Raw genomic sequence first — 27,495 nt, forward strand, 5'->3', positions numbered from 1 at the left:
GTTTTTATGTAGCGATGATGTATCATTTTTTCTATTTTTTTGTATATGAAAAATATAGAATCTGATAATTTTATGGTTAGAATAAATGTACACCACAATAACAAAAATAATTTTTTACAATCTACTTGTCTGAGATCCAATGTTTAGCACTTTTCGTTATTGTTACTTTGTTACTCTAACAAAATTTATAGAAGGATAAAAATAAATTTGAAACAACAACAAAATACTATTGTTGACCCTTTTAAAAATTCATTCTTCATCAAACTATTGCTCTAAAGGCCTTTCTAAATGCTTCATCAATGAAACTTTACGACTTTTTCAGAAATATGTACGTATAATTGTTGCATTATGAAAGTACAAGTAGATCAAATGTTGGATTCTAGACTCATGTTAAAGAAATATTTCGAACATGAAAAGAAATAAAAATGGGTCTAACCTAGATAACTCAAATACTCAACAGTGACTTGGGACATGAAGGCCAACAAATCTATGTTAATAGACATATATTTTGTAGCTTAAGATATTACTTTTATTTATAGTAGGTTTTCTTTCATATTCTTCAAACCAAGCTTGCCGAAAATAGTCATTACTCACACCAAAAATATTTAAAAGAGTCGAATGAGAAGGAAAAAAGAAAAACATTAAAAGGACGAAAGTTTTGTCCAAGTGAGATCATATACATACCAAACGAAAAATAGTCAATACAATTTTAAGTGGACAACAAAACAGCGAGAAAAACATACATTAAATGGAGTAAACTATTAGATATCGAATGATGATAACAATCATTCTAACCAGAAAACTTCCTATATTTTGAAATAGCATACCTCAAAAAATTGACCAACACTTCAATCAACTTTCAATCCTTAAAGTACTTATAATACCCATTGATAAAATTTAGTAAAAATAGATAACTTACAATATAAAATCCAAAAAATATGGGCATGCAAAGTTATTAACTCTCAAATGATTTTTTAATGAATAAAATTATCATCCTTGTATGTGAAGGAATGACGTTGTTGATGAAGAAATTAGAGATTTGTAAGAGATTTTTTTATTGTACCTTCAACACTTCCAGTAGAGAAAACTTGTCTGAATACTCAATTAATGTTTGTTAATCTGCACTAACAAATACTTGTAACAATAACATTGCAGAAACATAAACAACAAATTTTAAAGCATATACTCAAAAACAACAATTAATAATATAAGCATAAATTAATCACTATAAAAAGCATATCAGTGCATTGATACAAAAATAATGGTGTCAGTGAGCCACTCAATAGGAGCAAAGTACACAAATATTTAACTGTCCAGAAGAAGAAGTTCAGAATTTTTGTTGTTCTTAAATAAGAGAAAATTTCTCTATTTATAGACAACAAATGATAGTGTGAACAAATGTTTATTGTGCCTTATCGGAAAGGTCACAACTCTTTGGGAAAAATTACAACTCTTCGAAAAAGTTACAACCCTTCAAAAAGGTCACAACCTTTCATAAAAGTCACAACTTTTCGTAACACTTCAGAAAGGTCATAACCTTTCGTAAAAGTCACAACTTTCATAAAAGTCACAATTTTTCATAAATGTCGCAACTTTTCATAAAAGTCGCAACTTTTCGTAAAAGTCATAACTTTTCATGAAAGAGGAATGCTAGTTTTGGAAATAAAATAAATTAAAAGGGGATAAAAATACCAAGTTTCAATGAATCCAGTATCAGGAGACTAAATGTGCCTCTGATCACTAAACATAGTTGTTGTACTCCTACTAGACCAAAGCTCAATAGAGTTCGAGATGGTAGTGTGAACGCAACCTTGCTCCTACCTTATGAAAGTAAAGAAACGGTTTCAAATAGACCCTGAGCTCAAAAAAAGTGTTATTAAAGCAGGTTTAAAAGGAAAATATTGACAACAAAATGGAAAGATACACAAAACAAAACTTGAGAATTAATTATAGCCGAACCTCTCTGTAATAACATTATTTGTTCAAACTTTTTTTGGCTGCTATATCGTAATGTTGTCATAGAGAGAATATAGTATAAACCAACATAAAAAAAAATAGGTTCCGACATAAACTTGGCTATTACAATGAAATGATGTTATAGAGCATGGCTAACTATAGAAGCCAAATGTAGATCAGAGGATTGACCAAGCAAACAGTATATTTACTAGGTATAGTTAACAACTTTTTTTGAAAAATGCAGGGAATTCAAAAACACTCAAAAGAAAATGTAAAAAAAAAAAAAGGGGGGGGGGCTCAACTCAACAGCAAGTCTTTATGATCCATTTGTAGGACTGGAATCCCACTTGCAAACTATTACTAAGAGACTTTCTGCTGTTGGATTATTCTACTCTAGGGGGATGGATAGAGAAGGAAAACCAAAAGATCAAGTAAGAGAACACTGATATTTATACAAGAGTGGATTCTGGCAACTCTTCCTATTTTTACTCTTCGGCTGCGCCTTCGCTGACCTTGATCTCCAAGAGGCGTTCAACTGGCTGTCGACAGATAGGACAGCGATTCGTCTGGAACCTCAAAACCTTCGCGCATCCGCTACACATGCACTGCATCAAGAAAGATACTGAATTATGTGATGTTACATTATACTAGAGTTTTGTTAACTAAGAGAAATGCAGGATCTAATCCCTCCATGAAAAATAAGAAATTCAGTATATTTTAATCAATTCAAGGTGAAAAATGTGGTGGTTGCTTCCTCGGAGGGAAGTTGAGCAAAAATATCTCAATTCAAGATAACACGTGGTAGCTCCTTTAGGAACTTTTTAACATTTGAAAATTGGTTAATCAGTAAAGAAAGTACTTGAAGTTCCGCCCAATAGAGAGACACAAGCCCTAACCTAGAAGCAGGTATCTTATATATGGCTTGTTTCATTAATAAATGCCTGCGGTGAAATGCAGGATAAAATGAAGCCTGCTTAACAATATCAGTTCTACCGACATCTTAAATCACTCAGCCAGTGGCAAGAGAAAGTGTGAGGTGTGCTACGGAGAGGTCACGAAGCAACCAAGAGGGAAAACGGTAAACTTTAGGGGTGTGGTCGGTAGGAAGGAAATTGTTTGAATATCATCTAGACAAATAATATGGGAGATAGGGGTGGGCGTAAGGGTGTTGAGGCTACAAGGATGGGGGTGAAGATGGTGTGTGTTAGAGGGTGGTGAGGACACCATCAATGTGGAACAGCTGCTCTGGAACTTTCACTAAGGAAGCCATTTTCTTAAGTTTTAAGAAACTTGTTTTCCTAGATAAAATATTTTTCAAAAGTTTAACCAATCGAGAACGAAAAATTGGAAAACAATTTTCCCTCCATACTGAACACACCCTAGGAAGACTTAAAAGTGTCAGGAGGAATTGTTTTCAGATTCTATTAGCAAAACTGTTAACTGCAGGCTGCATAAACTACATACTATATATAATCATGACATTGCAGGTGTTTCGGATTGAGACCAAAACTCAACATAAATTAGTAACAAAGGGCAGAATCATACCATGTGACGACATGGAAGTACAGTAGTATCCCGAGGTTCAGAGAGGCATATCACACATTCTTTTCCAGGATCATTTCCATCGAAGTCGCTTTCAACTGAATTACCAATCCCAAAAATCTCTTGCAATTCATACCTCATGCCATTGACCCAGAGGATCTGCTTCACCACCCTAACATGGTACTCACCTTTGTCCTTTCCGAAAACTGCTTGAGTTATCTGTGAATTAGTGGATCCTGATGCTGCACTTCCATCCTCTGATTCACTTGGGTTATCTAGTGTTGCCTCCGCCTTGACTGCAAGTGGGTAGACATCTGCCTCACTATCTTTAGACAATTCTGCCTCTTCAAACATTGAAAAATCAATGCCAGTTCCAGGGGGTTGCCTAAATTTCTGAGCTAAACCTTTTTGAAACTCAAAAGTTACTGGTGGAAGCAAGCTTTCCTTCATGGGAGTCAAACAGCAATCTTCACCTTCTTTTGCAAAGAAAATGACAGTCATGCTGCAAGAGAAAAAAGATCAAGAAACACTTTGGATTAGCTCCCGTTGAAAGCACCTAAATTTCACTTGAAGAGTCAACAATATATTGCCAAGTGCCAAGCAATAACAAACAACTGCAATTTTCATAAACAAACAAGCACAAAGCAACTACTTGATAATTCTTATGTGTGTGACCTAGAAGCTGCAAGCATATCAGGGCTCGTTCTTAGTAATTACTACTCCCTCCGATTCAATTTGTTTGTCTTACTTTCCTTTTTAGTCCGTTTCAAAAAAAAAATGCCTCTTTCCTTTTTTTGCGACTCTATAATTTCAACTTTCCACACGGCATGTTTAAAAACACAAAGATTCAAAAGTCTTCTTACTTTCTTACCTTTGTACAAAGTCAAAACTAGACAAACAAATTGAAACGGAGGGAGTATCTCACAGTTGACAAAACTTATTCCTTTAATAAATCCAACAGTCATCAACATTGTCATGCTACTCTTAAGAGTCAGCAACAGATGACTGAAGACTGAGAAGTGAACACAGATTCCATACGACCAACAAAGAAGAAGCAACCACCATGATTATATTTTTTCCCTGGAAATTACAACCACCTCCATTGATCCCTGGTTATTGTACCATCTGCAAGCACATCAGATCTCAACCTTCAGGAATTACCGCCTCAATTTTTAGTATAAAACACCATTGTGGAACTTCTAGACATGCGAGATAATATATGATGTATTCATTCTAAGAAGTAATTGATCTAGTATATTACTATCATTTTAGAAAACTAAAAATCTAGTTGATTATCAAATTACTTGCATATCCAAGTCTCAGATAATACTATATTTTTTCTTCTAAATGTGTGTCTCAACATGAGATTCAATGGATCATTTTCTTCTTTACAACAAGGGGATAGCTGTAAGGAGAGCACTGCACACATCAACTGCCTCTTTGAGGTTTGACGCTGCTACACAATGATGCAGGATATGCTGACAAAACAATTCTTACCATCTCCCATCCGTTTTCATAAAAAAAGAAAGCAATAATTTGTATTAAGACCAAAGTTATTGGTTGCTATTTAGTACATACCAAGAGATTTCAACATCAGCGCTTAAACAAGAGACCACTTCCAATTTTTGTAGACGAGTAATTATTAATTAGACCCAAAGGCTTATTCAACTGACCCAAAGTAGTGCTAAACAGTGGCGGAACTAGGATTACTGGATTTTCGCTAAGAAGATTCAAAATATATATAAAAAATGATGAAGAAGCCAAGGAGATTCAACGTATACAAATAAAAGATTGACCTATCTACGTTTTGGAATTTTACGAAGGGGTGTCAATTGACTTCCCTTGAACAAAGATGACTCTGCCACTGGTGCTAAGACACGCTCTACAGGATCCTCAAAGTTAGCAGCAGAAACCTCTCATTTGTTTTTTCTAAAATAGACACCTTTATCTACTCATCCAAGCTTGTTAAAGAGATTGCAGGACTGGTAACAACAAAATGAAATTACATTAATGTCCAAGTTAAAATAAAATTTGCTGATCAAGTTTCCAATTTCTCTCTCAACAAGTATCCATCTGCAGTTATGATTCGGGAGGTTGTCAAAAGATTGTCTCACAGAAAGCAGGAGTACAAATTAATCCCTAGCAAACCAAATATCAATAATCCTACTAGTGTCTATATGTGTTTCCAAAATTAATGAATGACTAAAAAGTTTAAAACTTTCTTGAACAAATAAATCTAGTACACCTCTCCCTCCGACACGTTTATAAACAGACACTCACCCCAGTTGGAACATTCCAAGATGTTGGACACCACTCTATTGAAAATTTTATCATACAATACTATACATACTTCAAGAACTTAAATACACTTACCTATTCAAATATAAACTATAATATCATGTTTGATATATCAGATTGACTTCCAAATCCATTATTTAACTATTTTCCACAATACTAACATAGTACTAAAGTCAAGTTATAGTCTTTTACATAGACCCTGCAAGAAACAATCAAATTAAAGAACTTAATGGAAAGGTACCAAATTGAAACTCCCAAATATTGAATTTATTTCTTATATATCAAACTAACTTCCAAACCATTATAACAACATACCCAATGCGATCCAATAAGTGGGGTTTGAGAACGGTGGGGTGTACGTAGACCTACCTCTACCTTGGGAGCAGTGGCGGAGCCAAATTTTTCGATAAGGGGGTTCAAAATCTGAAGAAATAGACACACGAAGTAGCCGAAGAGGGTTCGACATCTACTATATATACCTAAAAAATTATTAACCATGTAAATATAATATAATTTTCGGCGGAAGGAGGTTCGGATGAACCCCTAATGATAAGGTGGCTCCGCCACTGCTTGGGAGAGGTAGAGAGGTTGTTTCCGATAATTTCTAAAACCATTATTTAACTTCTTTTTTCCACAATACTAACATAGTACCAAAGTCAAGTTGAAGTTTTTAACTCTGACCCTGTAAGAAACCATCAAACTAAAGAATTCAAGGGAAAGGTACCAATTAAACCATTATTTAACTTATATTCCACAATACGAACATAATACCAGAGTCAAGTTGAAGTTTTTAACTCTGACCCTGTAAGAAACAAACAAATTAAAGTATTCAGATGGAAAAGTACCAAGTTGAAACTCGTTTATTTCAACTTTATGAACCAAGTACTAATAAACAACAACAACATACTCACTACTCACTGTAATCTCAACAAGCCGAGTCTGCGGTACACAGACCATACCCATACCTTGGGAGATAAAGAGGTTGTTCCGATAGACGCTCGGCTCATGAACAAGTACTAATACTACTACACATATTTGAATACACTTCAACTGAAACAGTCAAGACTCAAGCAGATACCGTATACTAACATCAAATTTGCATAAACTTCACCAAAAAACAAACAGGTAAAATGAAAAAAGAACAACTTTTTTTACCTCCCAGGAACTGTGGCATCAAAAGTGAAGGCCACAAGATACTTGCCAGGATTAGCTTCATCAGGCTCAATCCTTAGAGTCTCCTTCTTCAAGTTAACATCATTCCTTATTGTTACAGCTTTTTGATGCTCCACATATGGAGCTGGTGGAGGCATCATAGGTCCACAAGGGTACCGCCCGTTAACCCAATTAGCATGACCCGGGTCCATCCTATGGTGGTGATCATACGAAGCTGGTAACGGCACCGGCATCGCCGGCGGCGGAGGCGGATAGTAACCCGGGTATTGATAATACGGCGGAGCATTAGGGTTTGGGTATTGAGTAGTAGGATAAGGCGTCGCCGCCGCAAACACATACCTGTTCGCGTTTATCTCCGGCTGTGGCGGTTGTGGTTGTGGAGGCGGCGGTGGGTGGCTCCTCCGGCTACTACTCCGTCGCCGGCCGTTCACACCACTACTTCCCATATTACCCATTTTTAACAAAAAAAATCAAACTTTTCACCCCAAAACCAAAAAACCCAAATCAAGAATCGAAAATTCCCAAACTTTGAATCAAACCATTAATGAAAATAAACAAAATTTAAACACCCTTTTGCCCCTTTTCTTAAATTATGACCTGAAATGGTAGAAAAGTGAAGAAAAAACGAAATGGGGTTTTGAATAAACAGCACAGAAGAAGAGAAACTATGAGATTAAACAAGATATATATGTAAAAATTGAAGAGATGATTATGGAGGAAGTGGAAAAAGGAATCTTGATGATGATGATAATGGGGTTGGAGAGTAGGGTAGGGGGTGGAGTAGGGGGGTGGGGGATAATGGGAAATGGGTAAGAAGAGGATATTATGCGATTGCGTAAAGTTCCACCATCAACAGCATCAATTGAAGATTTTAAGGGGAAATTGGAACAGCTCTCTTTTTTTCTGCATACATATCTTCTCTTTTTCTTTTTTTTATTTGTGTTTGATATTTTTATTGATATTCGACTAAATTCGTATCTGTATCGAAAAGTTTACATTAAAAGATGAATGTTAACTAAGGAAAAGCCATATTCAAATCTAAGATCTAAATTAAAATTAGATTTGCATCAAAAAGTATAATAATAGAGGATAAATTATTCTCTAACAAAGACAAGTTATATTAAAAGAAACTCAAATTTGAGACCTTTAACTAAAAACGAAGAGTAGTCTCACCTATCTTCTCTTTTATCCTTTCTTTATTTTTTGAATTTGGAAATGCAATGATTTGATTAATTATTTAAGTTGCTTGTGCCTAATATATGCACTTATCTTCTCCCATTTCATAATTTTTTTTATAAATACACTATTCACTTTTGTGTATTTCGTGTATTTCGATTAATTTTATATAATAGATATGTTTTTTTTTTTATTAGTATAGATATCAAATGGTGTTTTAGCAAACGGGGAAGGCAAGGTGAGGCATTTTATGTTTTATGGGATGAGGCATAAGTCATGTGGATAAAATATGTAAAAGCAATAACAAACAATAAATAAAAGTTATATCATGAATATAATGTTATGAAATTTCTATTTTATCAATTTTAGGCATAATTATTTAAGAACATTATTTACGGTAGTGTGTATTTTTTATAAGAATTGCTTTCTTTATTTATATAATTTAGTAAAAAGCGCAACAATATGAAAACATAATGGTATAAAGTATAAATAGTGTTACATAATAAACAATATATATGATATATAGCAAAAATACTTTTAAAATAGAAAAATATCAAATATAACATTTGAGCCATACATTTTTATGTTCTGAGCCAATGCTTTGTCATTCGGGGCTTATGTTTTTAAGCTCGATGCTTATGCCTAAATTCTAGAAAGTATGCTTTATGGATCTAAGTCTTTTATTTGTGCTATTCTATGTGGATCTAAGTCTTTCATTTGTGCTATGCTCTATGGATCTAAGGCTTTCATTTGCGCTCTGAAATATTTTTAGCATGCCTCGCTCCGAGACTCATCCCAAAAGCACTTTTAAAAATATTGATATCAAATAACTCTATCCAATTAAATTTGAACAAATATATACAAATCATTTATATTTTTGCTTTTGTTGACCATTGAATTTGAGAGCTCGTAATTCTCAACCAACTATTAATCATATAGTTCCTCCTCTCCACAAATTTTAAGGGCATATATGTGACTATTTTCACTTATTAATCCATTAATTAGGTCAATTAGAGATTACAGTTAAATCAAGATATATTTGGATAAATTACTGAACGATAAGAGTATATATGAACTAAAGTATTGGCAAACACATACCTAATCAATTTCAAATTAATGACATATTTGAACTTTTTTATTTATTTTTATTTTTTGCAGCTGTTTAGCATACTCAATTTTTTTTAAATAGAAAAGATGCCACAATATAATCATAAATATATTAGCTAACCTTATGGAAAATTATGATATACTCTACTTTGGATGATGTTTAGTGGATAGAGTTAACCAACAAAAGGGGAAAGCAATGAATTTTTTCTCATTTTTTTTCTTTTAATATTTTTGGGAATAAAATACTTGGCTTACATGTTGAGTTTGTGCTCTAAAAGTACCACTTGTGCTTAATATATATAAAGTTTTTTATAATGGGCAAAGATCTATATTCACCACCATCATTCACCATAATAGCACCAACAATTATAAAAAGTGGTGAATAATATTTTCTTATTTGGTCTTTAGGCCATTTCATAACTTGCATCCAAAAAAAATATTTGATTCTCAAAATTAACCCATGTATTAATAAAGTAATAAGTTGATCTTGACCGAAATTAAATTAGGATGATCTATAACCAACATAAGGTTTAACTTTTTACTCCTTTTTAGTCATTTTAAATTGATTTCATGCCTGCTAAATATAAGGTTCAAACTTACGTGTCTGAAGTTTAACTCGTTAAATTTTAATTTCAGATAATTTAGATGCAAACAACTTCAATTATTTTTATTTAAAAATCAAGCTATTTATGGCTGAACTTCATTCATTTACGTAGTATATAATTAAATATCAACTACATTTTCATGAAGTTCAGGACATATATAACTGAACTTCAACAAATTTTACTTGAAGTTCATTTAATTAAACTTCAGACAATATTTCATTATGAAATTTATGTCATATATGACTGAATTCACTTGATGTTAAATTTCAAAGTGACATATGATACTTTCTCTCATTCGATCAGACAGTACTTACGGGCAACACAATAACTGAAAAGAAATACACCTTGACACCTTAAAAAAAAAAATTTAAAAATCCTCCCACCCACCCAAAAATAAAATAAAATTATTGACTATAAATAAATTACCCCATTAAATTACTTACTTTTTTCTTGTAGGAATGAATTATTGACTATAAATAAATGAGAAAATGATCAAATGAGCCCTCAATCTATTACCGAATTTTCAATTACACACTTATACTTCACGGGGGTCCTATTACCTCCCTAAACTATTTAAAAATGAAATTATTACCTCCTTAAAAAGTCACAACCACATTTAAGTTAATCATTGAAATTCACGCGTTTGACAAATGTAACTTTTCTTTTTTTTTTATTCTGTTACCTTTTTTATTGACATTTCTTTCCTTTCTCTTTCTTCTTTTTCTTGTTACCTTTTTTATTGACATTTCTTTCCTTTCTCTTTCTTCTTTTTCTTTAAATTCCTGAACACATCAATGTCATTTTTTCTTTTTTTCTTCCCTTTTTAAATTCTTTTTTTATTAAATCTAAAATTATTATTAAATTTATGGTCATGGAATAGGTACATAAATGATAAGATTTAATGTCAATTTAATTGACCTAAAAAATAAATTGTCCGTCAGAATCTTTTCCGATGAGGAATTTTTGAGAACTTTTTTTTTTAAGAGATTTCCATCATTATTAAGTTGTTTGAATGGATTTTGTTAACTGAAAAAGTTTGTTACAATAGCTCAAAATGGTATTTCAATGGAGTTTTAATGACTGTTAGTTTATTTTGAAAATGGGTGTAAAGTAATTTACTTAATAGTTTTTGATTATGGAGAGTGGGAAAGAGATTTCTATCTATGATTTGTGGTGGTGATTTTCAGATCGTGATGGTGAAATTTGATGGCTGACATGAATATTCTACTAAGTTGCTAAGAAGAAGAAAATAAATTAGAGATGAGCTAGTTGTCTTGGATGAAATTTATCCAAGCTTTTTGTGTTATTTCCATGGCAGATCTATGATGATGGGAGTTATATAGCTGACAATTTCATAGGAGTTTCAAGCTTGGTGTGATTGAGGTTGGCTTCAACTATGTACCTCGATTTTCCGGCATCAATGCGGCGGCGTTGGACCGGCGCTTGGAGCTCCGAGGAAGAAAGGAGCTTAGTTTACAAATTGTTCTGTAGCTTCTTTTTCTGTTTTGATTTTGTTTGTTTTAATTTTTCAATTACTTTGGGTGTTTTAATTTGACTTCCTTTTTAAAATTAAAAAAATAAAATGAAAACAATATTAAAAACAAAGCTTTAATAATTCTTTTTGGTCTTCACTCTCTCAAAGAGAGTGAAATACACTCACTTTGCCACGTAAGCATTTAGAGAGATAATAATTTCAATTTTAAATAGTTTAGAGGGGTAATAGGACCCTCGTAAAGTATAAGTGTGTAATTGAGAATCCAATAATAGGTTGGGAGCTCATTTAGTCATTTTCTCTAAATAAATTACCTCATAAAATTACTTACTTTTTTCTTGTCGGAATCAAAATTTTCATCAAACAATAGCAATCACAAAATTAATATATGTATAACAATAATACCAAAGGAATATATATACCCCCTTGCACTTCAAAAGTTGGTAAGAGAAATTGATATATAGCTTGCCCCATTAATTCTAAATTAATAATATATAGACATAGTTCAAAGTTAATAATTTTAGATACTTTGGGATGATGGGGACCTTTATATACACATTTTAGATATGTTCAAATATTATTAAATTGCTAATAAATCCCATCATTTTTATTTCCATATCAAAAAAGTATTCCTTTCTTCGTACTTATAATTTTTGGAGTTATTCTCTAAGAGAGCCTGAAACAACGAAAAAAATAATTGTTAATACTTATTAAAATAGATTATCTACAAAAGTGAGATTCCTCAAACACTATTAATTATTTAACTTAAAATATTTTGTTCATCAAATTATCTTTTTATTCTTTAATGAGGAAATTTTCATTTTCGGTACTCAATCAATATATAAACAAACAAAATACTTCTAAGAGTAATTATTTCCTTCGTTCCATATTAGTTGATCACTTTCCATTTCACACGGTACTTAAGAAATCATTAATAAGAAGATAATTTTACTAATTCACCCCTTAAAAATTTCTTGAAAATTTTACAAACAAATATGAACACTTTCAAAAATAATTAATTGCAAGGGTAATATAGAAAATTTTTAATCAATACTTTCTTGATTTAGTAAGGTGATCAACCAATATGAGATAACTATTTCTAGTATAATGATCAATTAATATGAGACAGAGAGAGTATTTCAATATGTTGAACAATAGAGCACAACAAATCGTTGTTCCATGTGCGTATGATTTTACTCACCTATCATTAGTTTGATTTGCACTCTAAAGTTATCTTTTTGAGGAAGACCGGAGAAAACCTTTATGTGCTAATAGGTTGCAATATATTTTGCAAATTATATTAATATTTTTACTAAAGTTAGAGTTATTATTTTTAATGCTAAATTCAAATCCGGTCTATAAATTGTAAATTTAATTAATTAACACAAATATCAATCTAACACACACCACATATGCTATTATTAATTTTCATTATACAATGAAAAATAGAAGTTGTTAGAAAAATGTGTGATCTCTTTAAAGGATAAAGTTTTATTAGCATCAACTATTAATATAAAATCAAAACATTATATATGATTGCACCAGCAATTTTAATACTCAATAATAATTCATATGAATTATTTTTAAATTAAAAAAATATTCATTTTCAAATATTCGTACAACGCGCGGGTACGTATACTAGTAGAGATAATGTGTAGAATAGTTTTAGGTAACCACTTTAAATTTAAATTAAAAAAGTAACTACTTTGCCTTTTTTTTTAAATAGTTACGTGAGTTGGTTACTTATTTTGAAAAAAACACATTTAAAATTTTAATTTTTTTTTAAAAAAAACTAAAGCATATCTTCATTTAACAAATTTTTTTAATGTGCTGGTAGTTTTGCTATTTATTTATTTAAATATATATATATATACAAGAGGGAACAAACACACACGTCTTGATTGACATGTGCGCTTTCCAGAAATATCCACTAAGTTTAAGGATAATTTAGTCATTTTAGATTTGTTGTGGCTGCTTGTAAATTAGGACTCTCAAAATATCACATGTGTCACATATATTATTCAAAAAGTACGTTTAAAATATTATAAAAATAATTGACTTAAAATTATAAAATTTAAACAAATAAAATAATGTATATTGAGCCCGAAATTGGCGGAACTTTTGTATCTAATATATATATATATACACATGTTGTATTTTATGTAATATTTCCATAACAATAAAATACCACGAGACAACAACTATTTCATTTCCGTACTAAATTCACTAAGTCATTATTTTACCGAGAAAACTGAGAATTAAAAGTTCAAATTCTATGTAGTGGTTCAAGGAAGACTAGCAGGTATTTTCCAGACATGGACTGAACTAATAGATTCTTTAAAAGACTTTCCCACTCCCCTCTTCAAAGGGTTCGATGATTTAAACGAAGCCCTAGACTATGCAAGAGGAACTTTGGGGCCAAATTATTTCATAAGTCCAGCATTAAGACAAACCACAAGACCATTCATACAATACAACATCAAGAAAGGCACAGACAAAGTCATATTTTGTGATCATTGTTCTTTAATGACAGAAGGTTTTAGAAGTCAAAATCAAAATATTGACAGACTTGAAAAATAAAAAGAAAAATTGACCCAACATGTCCATTTCCTAGAAGAAAGAATAAAGATTTTGCAGTTTGATATCAACCAGACAATACCATTACAAAAACCAGACAATCCTAAAGAACAAAAGAGTTCTCCATCTCACTCTAAAATGGATAAGACGGGTGTGCATTCCCCAAAGAATGTAGAAAGAGCTATTGTATCAGCTAACAGTACAACTAGTCCTGTTCAAACGGTAACAAGTAAAGATTTATCAAATCCGTTAATGGTTGACACTTTGCCAAAAAATGTGAGAATTTTACCAGCAAATTTCAATACTATAACCACAATAGGAACGGAGACAAGCAAAAAGACTAAAGGATTCCTACTCAAAAGAAAAAAAAAAAGATAAAAAGATCAAAAGATTAGTACAAAGTTCTCTTTACAAGTTACTCAGCGAAAAGACTAAAGAAGTTATACAAGAATACCCAAATCCAAAACCAGAACCAGAACCAGAACTAGTAAATTCTGATCCCGAGGATTCAGGAAGTAGAAGTGACGAATACAATCCGTCAATGGATCAATTTGCTCAAACCCCAATGAAGACGATGATTCAGGAATGAGTTTCAACACAGAAGCATTACACAACCTAGATACTTAAGAGATACGTAAGCAATGACGTCCAGAAAGACTACAAAAAAGGATACGTAAGCAATGACATATTACGCCATTACTTTAAAGTAAACAGTAAAAGAGACTCCACTACTCAAAAGAGACCGACAAAGGACAATTATTTTGAAGAAAGTTTTCAAAGGCCATGTGACGATGGGTCCCAATGAGCACCCGACATGTGAAGAAAACTTATTTAAAATTTGAAATCCGAATTTCAAGTCCGACCTCTCAGCTATAAATAAGAGACCATTGGCCAGCAACAAAGACAGAAAATAAACTGAGAGCAGAGAGAGAGGGGAGTGAAGAGAGCAAAGTAAGCAGAGCAATTGAGGTTTCAGTTTTTACATATAAAAAAAGTGTGAGTGTTTTTGTGTACAAAGAGTGAAAGTTTTATTTTCTCAAGTAGCTGCAAGGTCACACGGGGACTCTCGAAAGGGAAATCTCATTCCGACCATTATCATGTAAGTAGTTATCAGTTTTCTAGATCTTAGTAAGTTTCTCCCTATATTATGTATTGTTATGTAATGTTATAATGACCGTATAATATGATGTTTATATTACTATGATGTTCATATACTGTTTAAATTACTCTTAATAAATGGTTAGTTCATTACCTTCTTAGTAACCCCGATGGATTAACCTATAAATACCTAGGGAAGTTGAAAGCACGCCATGGTCAGGGAACCAAAAGGACTGTGTATCCCAGGGTATGGTTAAAGAAGCAGGTACTAAGAACATGGGTTAAGGGAAAGAGATGAACAGAGTAGAGTAAAGAGAGATGAACATCATAATTAAAAAAAAGTAATTTTGGGAGAAATTACTTAGATTTAATAACAGAAACTACCAAACTAGATAAAGGAACCGAATGAGGGAGTACTGAGTAGGATTTTACTCATAATTTACGAAAGACAGTTAATAATTGACCAGGAATATCATTGGTACTTGTTACGGATAAAAGAAAATTATTCAAATATATACGACTTCTTAATAGAGCAAAGACAACTATATTTAAAACAGCTAGAACTATATTCAGACATACTTTCAACACAAGAAATAAATTCAATAAACCAAGAAATTAAACAAATAAATTTACAATTACCTATAATAGGAGCTAGAATTAACCATTATATCCAATAAAATAGACTAGAACGACATGACAGGAAAAGTAAAATCTTGTACTTAGCATAAAAATAATAAAATAGGAAGTATAAAGAAGTTAGAATATTTAGACTTAGAAGTTATCTCAGAAAAAAAAATATCGAAGACTAAAATTTGAATCAGTAATTAAGTGTAACTTCATAGAAGGAGAACATATCTTACATAGCGATCACCATCACTTAAATACTATTACAAATCTAATAATAAATTTGACAGAACACATTCAATTGAAAGACAATGAAATACTAAAGTTAATAGAAACTGTAGAAAACCTGCAACATAAACATAATAAATCATTAGAAACAATAGAACATAATTTCGACTTTCTCAAAAATTACAATTAGATATAAATTCAAAAGTACAAATACTCTTAGCAAAAAATAATACAATTAATAATAGTCCGCTAGAAACAATAAATAACCAACTAGAACATCTTCACAGAGAAACTAGAGAAATTAAAAAAGAACTAATTAAATTAAAAGACTTAACTCTTTCATGAATGATCCCTTTTACCAAGAAATTCTAAGAAGAGCAGCCCAATTTCAAGCTAATCCTGAAGGTTTATCAGATTATACACCACCAGAAAAAACAGACCTGATAGGAGTAAAACAAAACAATCTAATAATCTTTGCATTATTAGAATTAAATAAAAAGCTAGAAGATAAAATAGCCGAAATAAATAAGAAATTAGACATATTATTAGAAGCTAAAAATCCTAAAGAAAAGGAAAAACAAGACAACAACATACAAGCTCTAATAGAACAACTCAAGAAGACGGAAATAACCCCACAAAAAGATAAACCAAGAATAACAAAAAAGAATAAGGCATGGACATTTTTTCAAACAGGAATAGAAGTTTCCAAAAAAGACAAAGGGTCAGTTTCTCTCAAGATAGACTAGGAAACAATATGCTAGCTAGAATATTGAATTCATCCAGACCCAGTAGCAGTCACCAATTAGATGAAACAATAGACGTAGACAAAGATATAGAAATTTTCCAACAAAATAGATTAAGACTATTAAATCCACAAGTACTATATAATACATGACTATTTTCTTCAACAACACACTTATACAGACATTATAGAGAAGAACATTTGTGCGTATCAGAAAACGATAGTGGAAATATAAGTTTAATTAGCAAAGAATCTATGAAAGAAATACAAAAAAGACGAATGAATCTCATGCATATGTGATTGGTAGTAATTGGACTTAAAGGATTAACTAGAAAAAATCTAGGTACTAAAATACTAATTACTTTATATGATAATAGAAGATCAGAATCAAAAAGATCCATAATAGGTTTAACAGAAGTAGATATAACTAACAATGGTGGAATTTTTTACTGTAGTCAAGATTTCATGATAAATTCAAATGAATTTGGAAAATACATAAAAATAGGAATTCAGACTAAAGGTTACGAAGAAATGAACTGCGGAAATAATATTCTAGTATGTGTTGGCTTCATTGGAAAATTAGCTACTAATAGCAGTTCATGGTTCAAAATTAAAATAGATGATGCAGTAGGATTAATGTAACACCCCAGAAAATTTTTCGAACTAAGACTTGAACCATTCGTTGTTGTGAGTAGGATTTTACAGAGGAATTAAAATTTCTTAAGTGTTAAGTTCACTAGATATAGCACCTTGAGTTCGAAAAAGAAACTAAGTTGGAAATAACAAAAATCTGAAATTTTGCAAGTTATGCTTAAGTATGAGTTTCGGGTCGACTTCAAACGACCATAACTCCTATCTCAGGATGATTTAGGTGTGCTACTAGGTACCGTAGGAAAGACCTTTGAATTATTTTTCCAACGCCGCCGAGTTTGCTAAGTTTCGAGGTCGGATGAGTGAGATATGGCCTTTTGAAGATAGGCTGTCCAGTTAAGGAAAGTTAGCCGAAAATAAAGAGGGGTATTTTGGTCTTTTCCTTACCCAACTAGATTTTATTCGTTTTTAGTAATATTTTAAGGGTCTAATCCTATTAGGTTCAGTTTTATAATCCTAAAATACGCCTAGGGTTTTAGTTGAGAGTTCAAGAAGAGAAAAGAAGAAGAGAAAAGAAGAAGAGAAAAGAGGAGAAAAGAGGAGAGGATCGAAGCGTTCGTCGAGATGCTTGAGAGTTGTTGCGAATTGTCACCATGGGATTAAGCCCTAAGAGGTATGTAAGCTTCCATAGTGTTGGGTTCTTTCACCCACACACCAATCATGATTTATTCAGCGTAATTTCGTTCTTGAAATTTAAAGATTAGAGTTCTTGATGAGTTCTTGATAAGTGTTCTTGAAGTTTCATTAAGTTTTGATGTAAGATTCTACTTGGGTCAACTTTAAATGACTATATCTCTTAGAATATTAAGAGTTACGTGAGCCATAACCTAACCAATTAAAGGTAATTGAATCTACTTTCCAACCCCACCACTTTCACGTTAATCCAATATCTGAGTAAAAAGGTATGACTATTTTAGTAACCTATACAGTGCTGTTACGAATTAGCCGACGGGAAAATATTGAAAATAATCATTTTTGTCTTTTTATCTCCAAGAAAACCATCAACGAATTTCTTGACTAATTAAAAAGCTCAAAACAATCAGATTTTCATCTTCACTCATGAAAATCATAATTTTTGGCTATAGAAATTTTAAGAAACTAACTCAAGAATCTCAAGAAAGGTCTTCTTGATTGTTTACCTTCAAGCTAGGGTTTCAAGGCTTCTGATCAAGTTCTTCTTCAAGATTCTTCAAAAATCTTGTTCTTCTAGGTATGTAAGGCTATCATACTGTTGGACTAGTTCGTCCTCACGCCCTACATCTACTTTCAGATCAGAAAAAGAGTAATCTAGGATACTTTCCCTAGATTTGAGTATTCTTGAGATAAATTGATTTTGAGTTCTTGAATTCATGTTTCTTTTAAAAGTTCTATTCTTAATTATCGAATAGCTATATTGTTATTGAGATCCTTCATATCATGAATCATAACTCTTGAATTCATAATTCAAATTCAAGAGAGAGTTAAGAGTAGAGTTCAAGGAAGCCTTTGAGTTCAATTGTGAATCCTTTGAGATCAACTATCGATTTGAACTAAGTTTTGAGGAAGTAAGTCAGAGAATGAGAAGAGTCACATACATGAGTTTCATAATGTTATGTAGACCTACGAGTCAAGTCGTTCATGCCCATAAATTCCGCATGAACTCCAGAAGTTGAGTATCTTTGAGAGGAGTAGTATCTTCAAGTTCTAAGTCTTGAGTATTGAGTTCCTAATCCCCTTTGAGATTATATTTCTAAGCATGGGACTATTACATGTTACCCATAAAGTCTTTGAGTTGAATTGTTCATGCCCATAATTCCGCATGAATCCTATAAGTCGAGCAGTCTTGAGAAGAGAAGTATCTTTGAGTCCTTGAGTTGAGTCGTTCATGGTCATAATTCCGCATGAACCCTCTGAGTTGAGCATTCTTGAAATGAGTAGTATTATTGAAGTTCTTGAGTTCCAAGTATTTGAGTTCTATCTGTGGTTATTGAAAACCTTGCATTGAGTCGTTCATGTCCATCATTCGACACGAACCACATTTTAAGAAGTCTTTTACAAATGTTTTACCTTTGTTTTAAGACTTAAGTTTTGAGTTTAGTAAAGAGTGAAGAGTAAAGTTTGAAGTCCTTTTCTTCAAAAGTATATGGGGACTAAGTATTCCCAAAGAGTTTATAAATGTTTTCACATTTAAATAAGAACGGAAACTGAGATTTCCAAAGGGCCTTCGGGCTAGTTTTCAGAAAAGAGTAATAGCTTTCTAAATGAAGCAAGTAGGGAAACTGAGATTTCCAAGATAGCCTTTGAGCTAAGTTTTTGAGCAATTATCTCAAATCAGCAGAAAGAAGTATGTTTTTAAAACATAAGAGCTAGTATATTTTTGGGAGTAGTATTGAGCACCGATATGGGGGAGAGTTCAGACAACTCACAGCCCCCATAAACCATGTAGCCATCATGGGTAGAAAAGGGTCAGACTTTTTAGATGAACCCTTTTCACATAGACTAGTGGATCCATTAGGCAGTTCAGGTCCTATACCTTTGGCCGGGTATAGGATGCGCTGGCAGCGTGAGGTAGATCGTTGTATCATCACTATAGCTCTTATGTGATGGTTGTCGGTTAGAGAAACTCCCACATAAGTTATTGTAATTTTATATACATCAGTTTATTGTAATTTTATATACATTTCAGAGTTATGTTGTATCCTTGCATACACATAGATTTGACAGCATGTTTTTTAAACAGTTTGTTTCTTTATATTGCACTTGTTTTAAATTGCTTTATATTGAAATGAGTTCAGTCATATTTAGTTGAGTATTCAAAGTTGAGTATCCAGAGTCGAATATCATATCTTTGAGTCAAATATCATATCCTTGAGTTGAGTATCTTATCCTTGAGTACTTCTGAGTTGAATAAGTTTGAGTAGTTTTGAGTACCCTTGAGTATTCCTTGAGTTGAGTAAGTTTGAGAAGATGTAAGTATGTTTCATTTCTATCAAGTTTCAAGCTTATGTTTATGTTTTAGAATTCCTCGTGCATGCTCGTACATTCCACGTACTGAGCCATTTGGCCTGCATCTTCTCATGATGCAGACACATGTATTGACCATGATCGTCAATAGGAGCTTCGTTGATACATCCAGGAGTTCGAGATTAGCTATGGTGAGCCTCACCTCCTTGTTTCCGGAGGATTTCATTTACTTTTCAGTTTAGTCAGGATATCGTGGGTCTTGTCCCGACGTCCATCTTTATCAGTTAGAGGCTTCATAGATAGTCAGTATAGTTGAGAAGTCTGTATTATTCATTTATTTTGTTAAATGTTTTAAAGACTTAAGTTTCCTATTTTATGGCGAGTTGAATAGTTTATTTTATTCGGAGTTTTCTTTTGAGTTAAAGTTTGTATTTAAGTTTTATGAACTTTATTTTCAGTTTTTAAGCTTTGTATGCTTGAATCAGTTTTCCGCTTGTAGTCAGCCAGGATGAGGGTTCGCTTGGGGACCAACAATGGTCTTCGAGTGCCGGCCACGTTCAAGGTGTAGGCTCGGGTCGTGACAATTAATGGGAAATAAAGGGATAAAATTAATGAAACCTTTAAAAATAGACTCAGAAGAATATGCAGGTAGAGAATGGAATTTAGAAAAATTATGTAAAAAGGAAGTATTAAGACCTAATGACCACCTTACATATACTAATAATAAAGGACAGACCTCAATCCGATTCATTGACTACAAATATACAGACCAAAGAGAAATAGATGAGGATTTAGATGACAGCGAAACAACCATAAATATAGAAGGAATGGATATTCAAATTATAAAAGAAGAAGATTATGAAATAGATATATCAATAGCAAAGGCCAAAGAGATACACGAATTAGATAGAACAACATTATTTAAATGTAAAGGCTGTAAACTAGGAGGAATAGAATTTTCTATAGTAGAACAACACCTTAGAGAATGCAAATTTCAAACAGACAATTATGGGTATAGACAGGAAGAAGACGAAGAAAGCGATGACGAAACAACACGTAGTTTAAAAAGAATTTATGAAAACCGCTTCTACAAGTTCAAGCCCCTTTCAAAAGACAACCCCAGTACCACCAGTAGAATATACTATATGTAACTTACCATGACATCACGTCTTCAGACAAGACAAGACCTGGCCACAAAATCAGAAATGGTTAGACCCATAGGAATAAGAATGCCAATAGAAGCTCCTATCAAACTCCAAGATAGAGGAGATAGAGAAAAAATATTAAATATAGCAGCTCATGACCCTCAATTATGGAATTCATTAATAGATGTGTGGAAAGGTATAGTAGTAGCAGACTATATACACCATTATAGTGAAACAAATGCAGAAACTATGCATAGATACATGGCGACCTTTCTAGGAGAATCAATTAAAGGAGTATGGGAAGCATACAAAGTAGCTTACCCTCAAGAATTCCAAGAACTAGTAAACATGGGACCAAACCCGTATAATTTTACTAATAAAATACACAGCCTAATAACAGGAGAAGACCCAAATAGCGGCTTGGTAGTATTCCAAAAGAATGCATTAATAAAATTAGAACAACTTAGTATAACTAATTGGAGCCATATAAAAATCTTTTTAGAAGACTATTTCTATTGTTGCGCCATAAGTGGTAATGCATTTGACCAAAGTTTAGGAAAAAAACTTTTTAACAAACTCCTCCCTGGAGCCTTAGGAAGAGAAATAGAAGAAAGATGGAACAAAAGAGAGGGAGTAATACAAAATCCAAACATAAACTGGTTCATAGGACATAAAATACAACATGTTATGAAAATATTACAGGAGAAATGTACGAATATACAAATAAAAAAACAATTAAAACAACACGAGACTGATTTTTGTAAGAATATATATACAACACAAAGTTATGATCAAAGTACACCAAAAAGAAAATACAAAAGGACATATCAAAATACCCAAGAATACAAACCTAGGAAAAAGTATCATCTAAGAAAATCAACGGCTAGAAAGCCTTATCTAAATAAAGATAGACATGTAAGAAAACATAATAATAACAGAATTTACAAAAATAGGCTAGCTTGTTTTACATGTGGAAGTGAAGAACATCTAGCTAATACTTGTCCAGGAAGAAATAATAGTAGAACGAGAAATGCCCAGCTTATAGAAGACTTCCAGGAGACCCTGATAAATGTAGATGAATATATGTCAGATAATGAAAGTATATATTCAGTAATAAGCATAGATGTCCTAGAAGGAAGACAACAAGACTCATCTGATTCAGAAGAAGAAACCTTAATAAACGAAATATGATTAGAAAAGATAGACTTAAATATAAAAGATTATACTTTTGTTAATATACAATGTAATCACCAATTTTTCAAGGGAAAATGATTAGATAGTCAACGATGCTTTAATTGCACAGGATACCCAAGTAAAGACAGAAGAGCCAAATGCATGAATTGCTATATCGAAGGTTGCATTAGGTGCATTGACAAACTATTTAATATTAAGATAATAGACGTGACTATAAGCACAAAAGAACAAACATTAAAATCTTTAGAAGAAAGAATTGATAGTTTAGAGGAAAGAATAGGTATACTAGAAAAAGGGAATGGGAAAATAGAAGAAACCAGCCAAAAAGAAGTGGAAAAAAACCAGCCAAATTACAAAGCCAGAATTAGAAATAGAACTTTTTAATGAAAAAGAAGACTACAAGTCATTTGAAGGATTAATTTGTAATGAAGACAAGAAAATTAATACCATAAAAATATTAACTAGAATAAAGATTCAGGACTGCGAAATAGAAACCCTAGCTCTAGTAAACTCATGATGCACAAAAAGTAGGGAAAATACATAAGTACCCCCCCAGTCTATGCCCGAAATTCCAGAGACACACCTAACCTTTACTAAGGTCCTATTACCCCCCCGAACTTAATTTATCCATAATATTCTACCCCTTTTTGGCCTACGTGGCACTATCCTCGAAAAAAATGTCAACATGTGCTAGGCCCACAAGACAGTGCCACGTAGGCCAAAAAGGGGTAGAATATTACATATAAAATAAGTTCGGGGGGGTAATAGGACCTTAGTAAAGGTTAGGTGTGTCTCTGGGATTTCGGGCATAGGCTGGGGGGGTACTTATGCATTTTCCCCAAAAAGTATAATAAATAGATGTATCATTCCTCTAGATGTAATAAAAGAATTTTCAGAACCACAAAGCGCCATGCAATTAGATGGATCTTCAAATGTATATAAACATTATGTTAGTAATGCACAAATAAGTTTTTTAAACACATGTGCAGGCTTTTATAAACCCAGGTACAAGTTGGAAAAGATATGGGTTAGAGATTTAAATATTACAGTAGACTTTGTCTTAGGATTAGACTTCTTATTACATAACAATGGAAGTCGGGGTGTACAAAATCGAACCGAAAATCGAACCAAATCGCAAACCGAGTTAAACAAAAAAAAAAGACCCGACTAGTGGTTTGGTATTGAAAAAACAACCCGACTATATTTGGGTTGGTTTGCTTTTAACTAAAAAAAATCAACCCGAGATCAAACCAACCCGACATTATATATGTAATTTTAAAATTTTATTTTATACATAAAAATATTTACTTTGATATAATTTTAAAATATTTCTTATACTATTTCATAGTTTTTATCTTTTAATATATTATTTCAAGTTTAAAACTTAGAATTCGGAATGGTCCAATAAAGATTATAGTTCATAGATGTTGATAACTATAATAAAACTTAAATCAAAATCAAATTATTACTAATGCAAAAAGAAAATTAATTCAACACTAAGAATGACCATAATATTGAATATTTGTTCTTTAGTTTTACATTGGTTTAGACAATTAAAATACATAATCTAATTTTAATTTTCCTTAAATATTTAGTAATGTAACTAATACTTATTAAACTTATTTTAGCATGATTTAGTACTTTGAAATTATGATCATTTTCATTATGACTTTGCAATATTTATTTTATATGATGTTTTCATTATTATTTTTTATTAATATTTTAGTGTCATCAGTACTCATCTCATATTTTGTGTTATTTTCTTAAGAAATACCTTAGATAATTGTATTTTGGTTGGACTAAAGAAATATTTGGAGCACAAGTTAATTATATGTTTGTATGCAAACTTTACCGAAAAAATTCAAAAATCTGGAAAAAAATTCGAGGTTTATTAGTTTAGTTTGATTTATAATTTTAAAAATTCGACACAATGGTTTGGTTTGGTATTTGAAAAACCCGAACCAACCCGAGGTTGAAAAAGCCGAAAAAATCTGAATTTTATTAGTTTGGTTTGGTTTATAAATTTAAAATTTTTACACAAATGATTTGGTTTGATATTTGAAAAATCCGAATCAACCCGGTCATGTACACCCCTAAATGGAAGTTGTCTCCTTACTAGAGACAGAGTAATCTTCTCTAGAAATACTACCCAGACCGCAATAACAATGGAATCCATTCCAACAAGATCTAGGTATCTTAAAGATACGCCTAACACGAATACCTCGAAATGCACTAAAGGGGAAGAATGCAATTGTACTAAGATACATATTATAGATGAGAAAGAAAAAATTGAAGAAATCAAATTATTAGAGCTGAGCCTTTCAGATACACATATAGAAAAAAGTTATAATTTAATAGAAATAAATACAGAACTCTACAATTTCAAAAGAGGTTTGTAGCATATATGAGTAATAAAAAATCAGAAAGATCTAGATGAAGTAATTTTCATTCTAGATAAGTTAGAAATAATTGGAGAAAAACCCCTGAAGCGAATCTTAAATTATGCAAGATTTTTTCTAGTTAATCCTTTAGTACCTAGATTTTTTCTAGTACTTTCATAGATTTCTCCTGTAATATTTTTTCTAGTTAATATATATATATATATATATATATATATATTAGCTCACTTGTTTTATAAACAGAAAAAGGTCAAATAAACATTTGTATTATTAAAAATAGTTTAATACATCCCATGTTACTTTCCGTACTTCAAAAGTTAAAAATGTGTTACATTATAACTTCCCTTTAAATTTTACATATATTTATATTAACAGATAAAACTCAACTCCGATAATTCTTGGGAAGTCTCAATTGATAAAGAAATTATCGAAGACTGAAAAAAAAAACTAAGAAAATAGCAGGCACCAAATAAATGGAAGACAAGTAAGATCATCTATTATTCAACAAATTAAAGAACATAACTAACAAAATTACAAGTTGTCTTTGAAAAGAAAAACAATGGGATTTTTCTGACTACAACAGTAACATAATCAATATAGTCTTATAAAATGAAATTTAAAGAGGGTATATTATATGCCGACTTATCCCTAAGAGGATCGGTTTTTGATAGATCCTCAAAAGACAGTCCAAAGCAATATACAGAAAGAAAAAATTGAAATGTAGAAAGTCATGACAAAATACTATAGACAATCACACAAGCCATCTAAAAATAGTTATATTATTATAGATAAACGATAATCTGAGTGTAAAAAGCCCCACAAATAATAACCGAAGAACTCAAAGAACAAATCAATTATAAGAGTAATCTTATAAGTAATAGCACCGCTAGCTAATACTCCCTCCGCCCCCTATTTATTTGTTAAATATTTTCTAATATAATTTCTCCTTTTACTTATCATTTTTGACAAATCAAGAAATGACAATTTTCTTTTCATTCCTATAATATCTTCAATTTATTAATGTCTTTGAAACATATAATAAATAAATATATTTGGGACATATCAATTAATAAAGATAAAATAATAAATTTATTATATCAAATTATCAATCATTATTTTCTTAATAAATATGTCAAATCAAAATGTAACAAGTAAATAGGTACGAAAGGTGTAGTATGTAGGAGTCCACACATACTAATAATAGATCTGTCATCATAAAAAAATATTTTATTTTATTTATGAAATAAACTTTTCATTTTATTTGAAAATCAATGTTAATAAACACTCGTTATGATAAAAAAATAAATAACGATATATATATATAGGTTAAATATCACTTTCTATACCAATATACTATAATCTTAAAAATATTCTTAAACACTCTTAATGAAATTTTTAACTTTGCCTCTATATCGGAAGATACAAAAAGTAAAGGAGACACATTTTTCCATTCAATAGTCAATATATGCATAATAAACTACACGATCATGAATCATATATTCATTGTCTAAAATACAAACAAAACGAGGAAAACAACACCGACATCTTAAAGTCAAGAGTCTTTAATAAAAAAAACACGATTTATGTTGTCTCAAATTATTTATCGTGATTTCAAAATAGTTAATTGGCTCATATTATTTTTTATTATTTTAGAAGTTAAAAATAAAATTAAATAACTTTTTCTTTTATCCTTAGTAATAATTATTCTTAAAGACTATAAACACCTTAGTTAAATAAAATATTTCATAAAGATAAATTATATTTTAAGTAATCAAATGAGGGTAAAATATATCATCAAAAAAATATCTATTGATTAATAATTTTTTTGAGAAACGTGTAAAAAAGAAACACGAAAGATAATCTGAGACAGTGACAAAGGTAAGACCCAATGAAAAAACTTAATGAGAAATTGAGAATAGATTGAACTAGGAGTCGTGTTTCAATGTTGTTAACGTCGTTTTCTTAAGGAACGTGTGTTTTTTTTGTTGCTATTAATATTATAAAATCCTCTTGAATAATTTATTTTTATTTGAACATTTTAATAGCTGAGTTAGTTGACTATTTAAATATTTAATGTGTTAGTGAAAATTTGATTTCCACCTTGTAATCTCCTTTTTCATTTCCTTTTCGTGAAAATAAAACATACTTCTATATTTTTCCAAATTCGGCTCCTTTTTTTCCATCTTTTCTTATGATAAGGAAATCGTATTATTTTTCTTTGATAATGTTTGAACGAACATAAAATTAAATCACTAGAATTGAATTCTAGCTGCTCTTCAAGTATAGTAAAGGAATAACTTTTTAAGTGCTTCTTTCACAAATCTTTAGTTATACTTGTTATTAAATAAAATTCCCCAACAAATTGAATTGTTTTTTTTATAAAAAAAAACCAAGTGAAAGAATATATCATTATTTTTATTTTATTTAAGAAGGAAAACTTATTATTAGTTACATAAAGGGAAAATGCATAAGTACCCCCCTAGCCTATACCCGAAATCTCAGAGACACACCTAATCTTTACTAAGGTCCTATTACCCCCCCCCCC

At 31.3% G+C, this 27,495-nt stretch overlaps 1 protein-coding gene across 1 annotated transcript; it reads right to left on the reverse strand.

Moving 5' to 3' along the window:
- Positions 1-2,140: 2,140 nt before the first annotated feature.
- LOC125870741 (probable E3 ubiquitin-protein ligase LOG2) lies at positions 2,141-7,834 on the reverse strand. Its single transcript, XM_049551243.1, has 3 exons — positions 6,952-7,834; positions 3,502-4,000; positions 2,141-2,561 (listed from the first exon to the last, which is right to left on the reverse strand). The coding sequence occupies exons 1-3, from the start codon at positions 7,422-7,424 to the stop codon at positions 2,442-2,444; spliced, it is 1,092 nt and encodes a 363-aa protein (XP_049407200.1). The 5' UTR covers positions 7,425-7,834; the 3' UTR covers positions 2,141-2,441.
- Positions 7,835-27,495: the final 19,661 nt, after the last annotated feature.

The sequence above is a fragment of the Solanum stenotomum genome, chromosome 7 (assembly GCF_019186545.1).
Source record: "Solanum stenotomum isolate F172 chromosome 7, ASM1918654v1, whole genome shotgun sequence".
Lineage (NCBI taxonomy): Eukaryota > Viridiplantae > Streptophyta > Magnoliopsida > Solanales > Solanaceae > Solanum > Solanum stenotomum.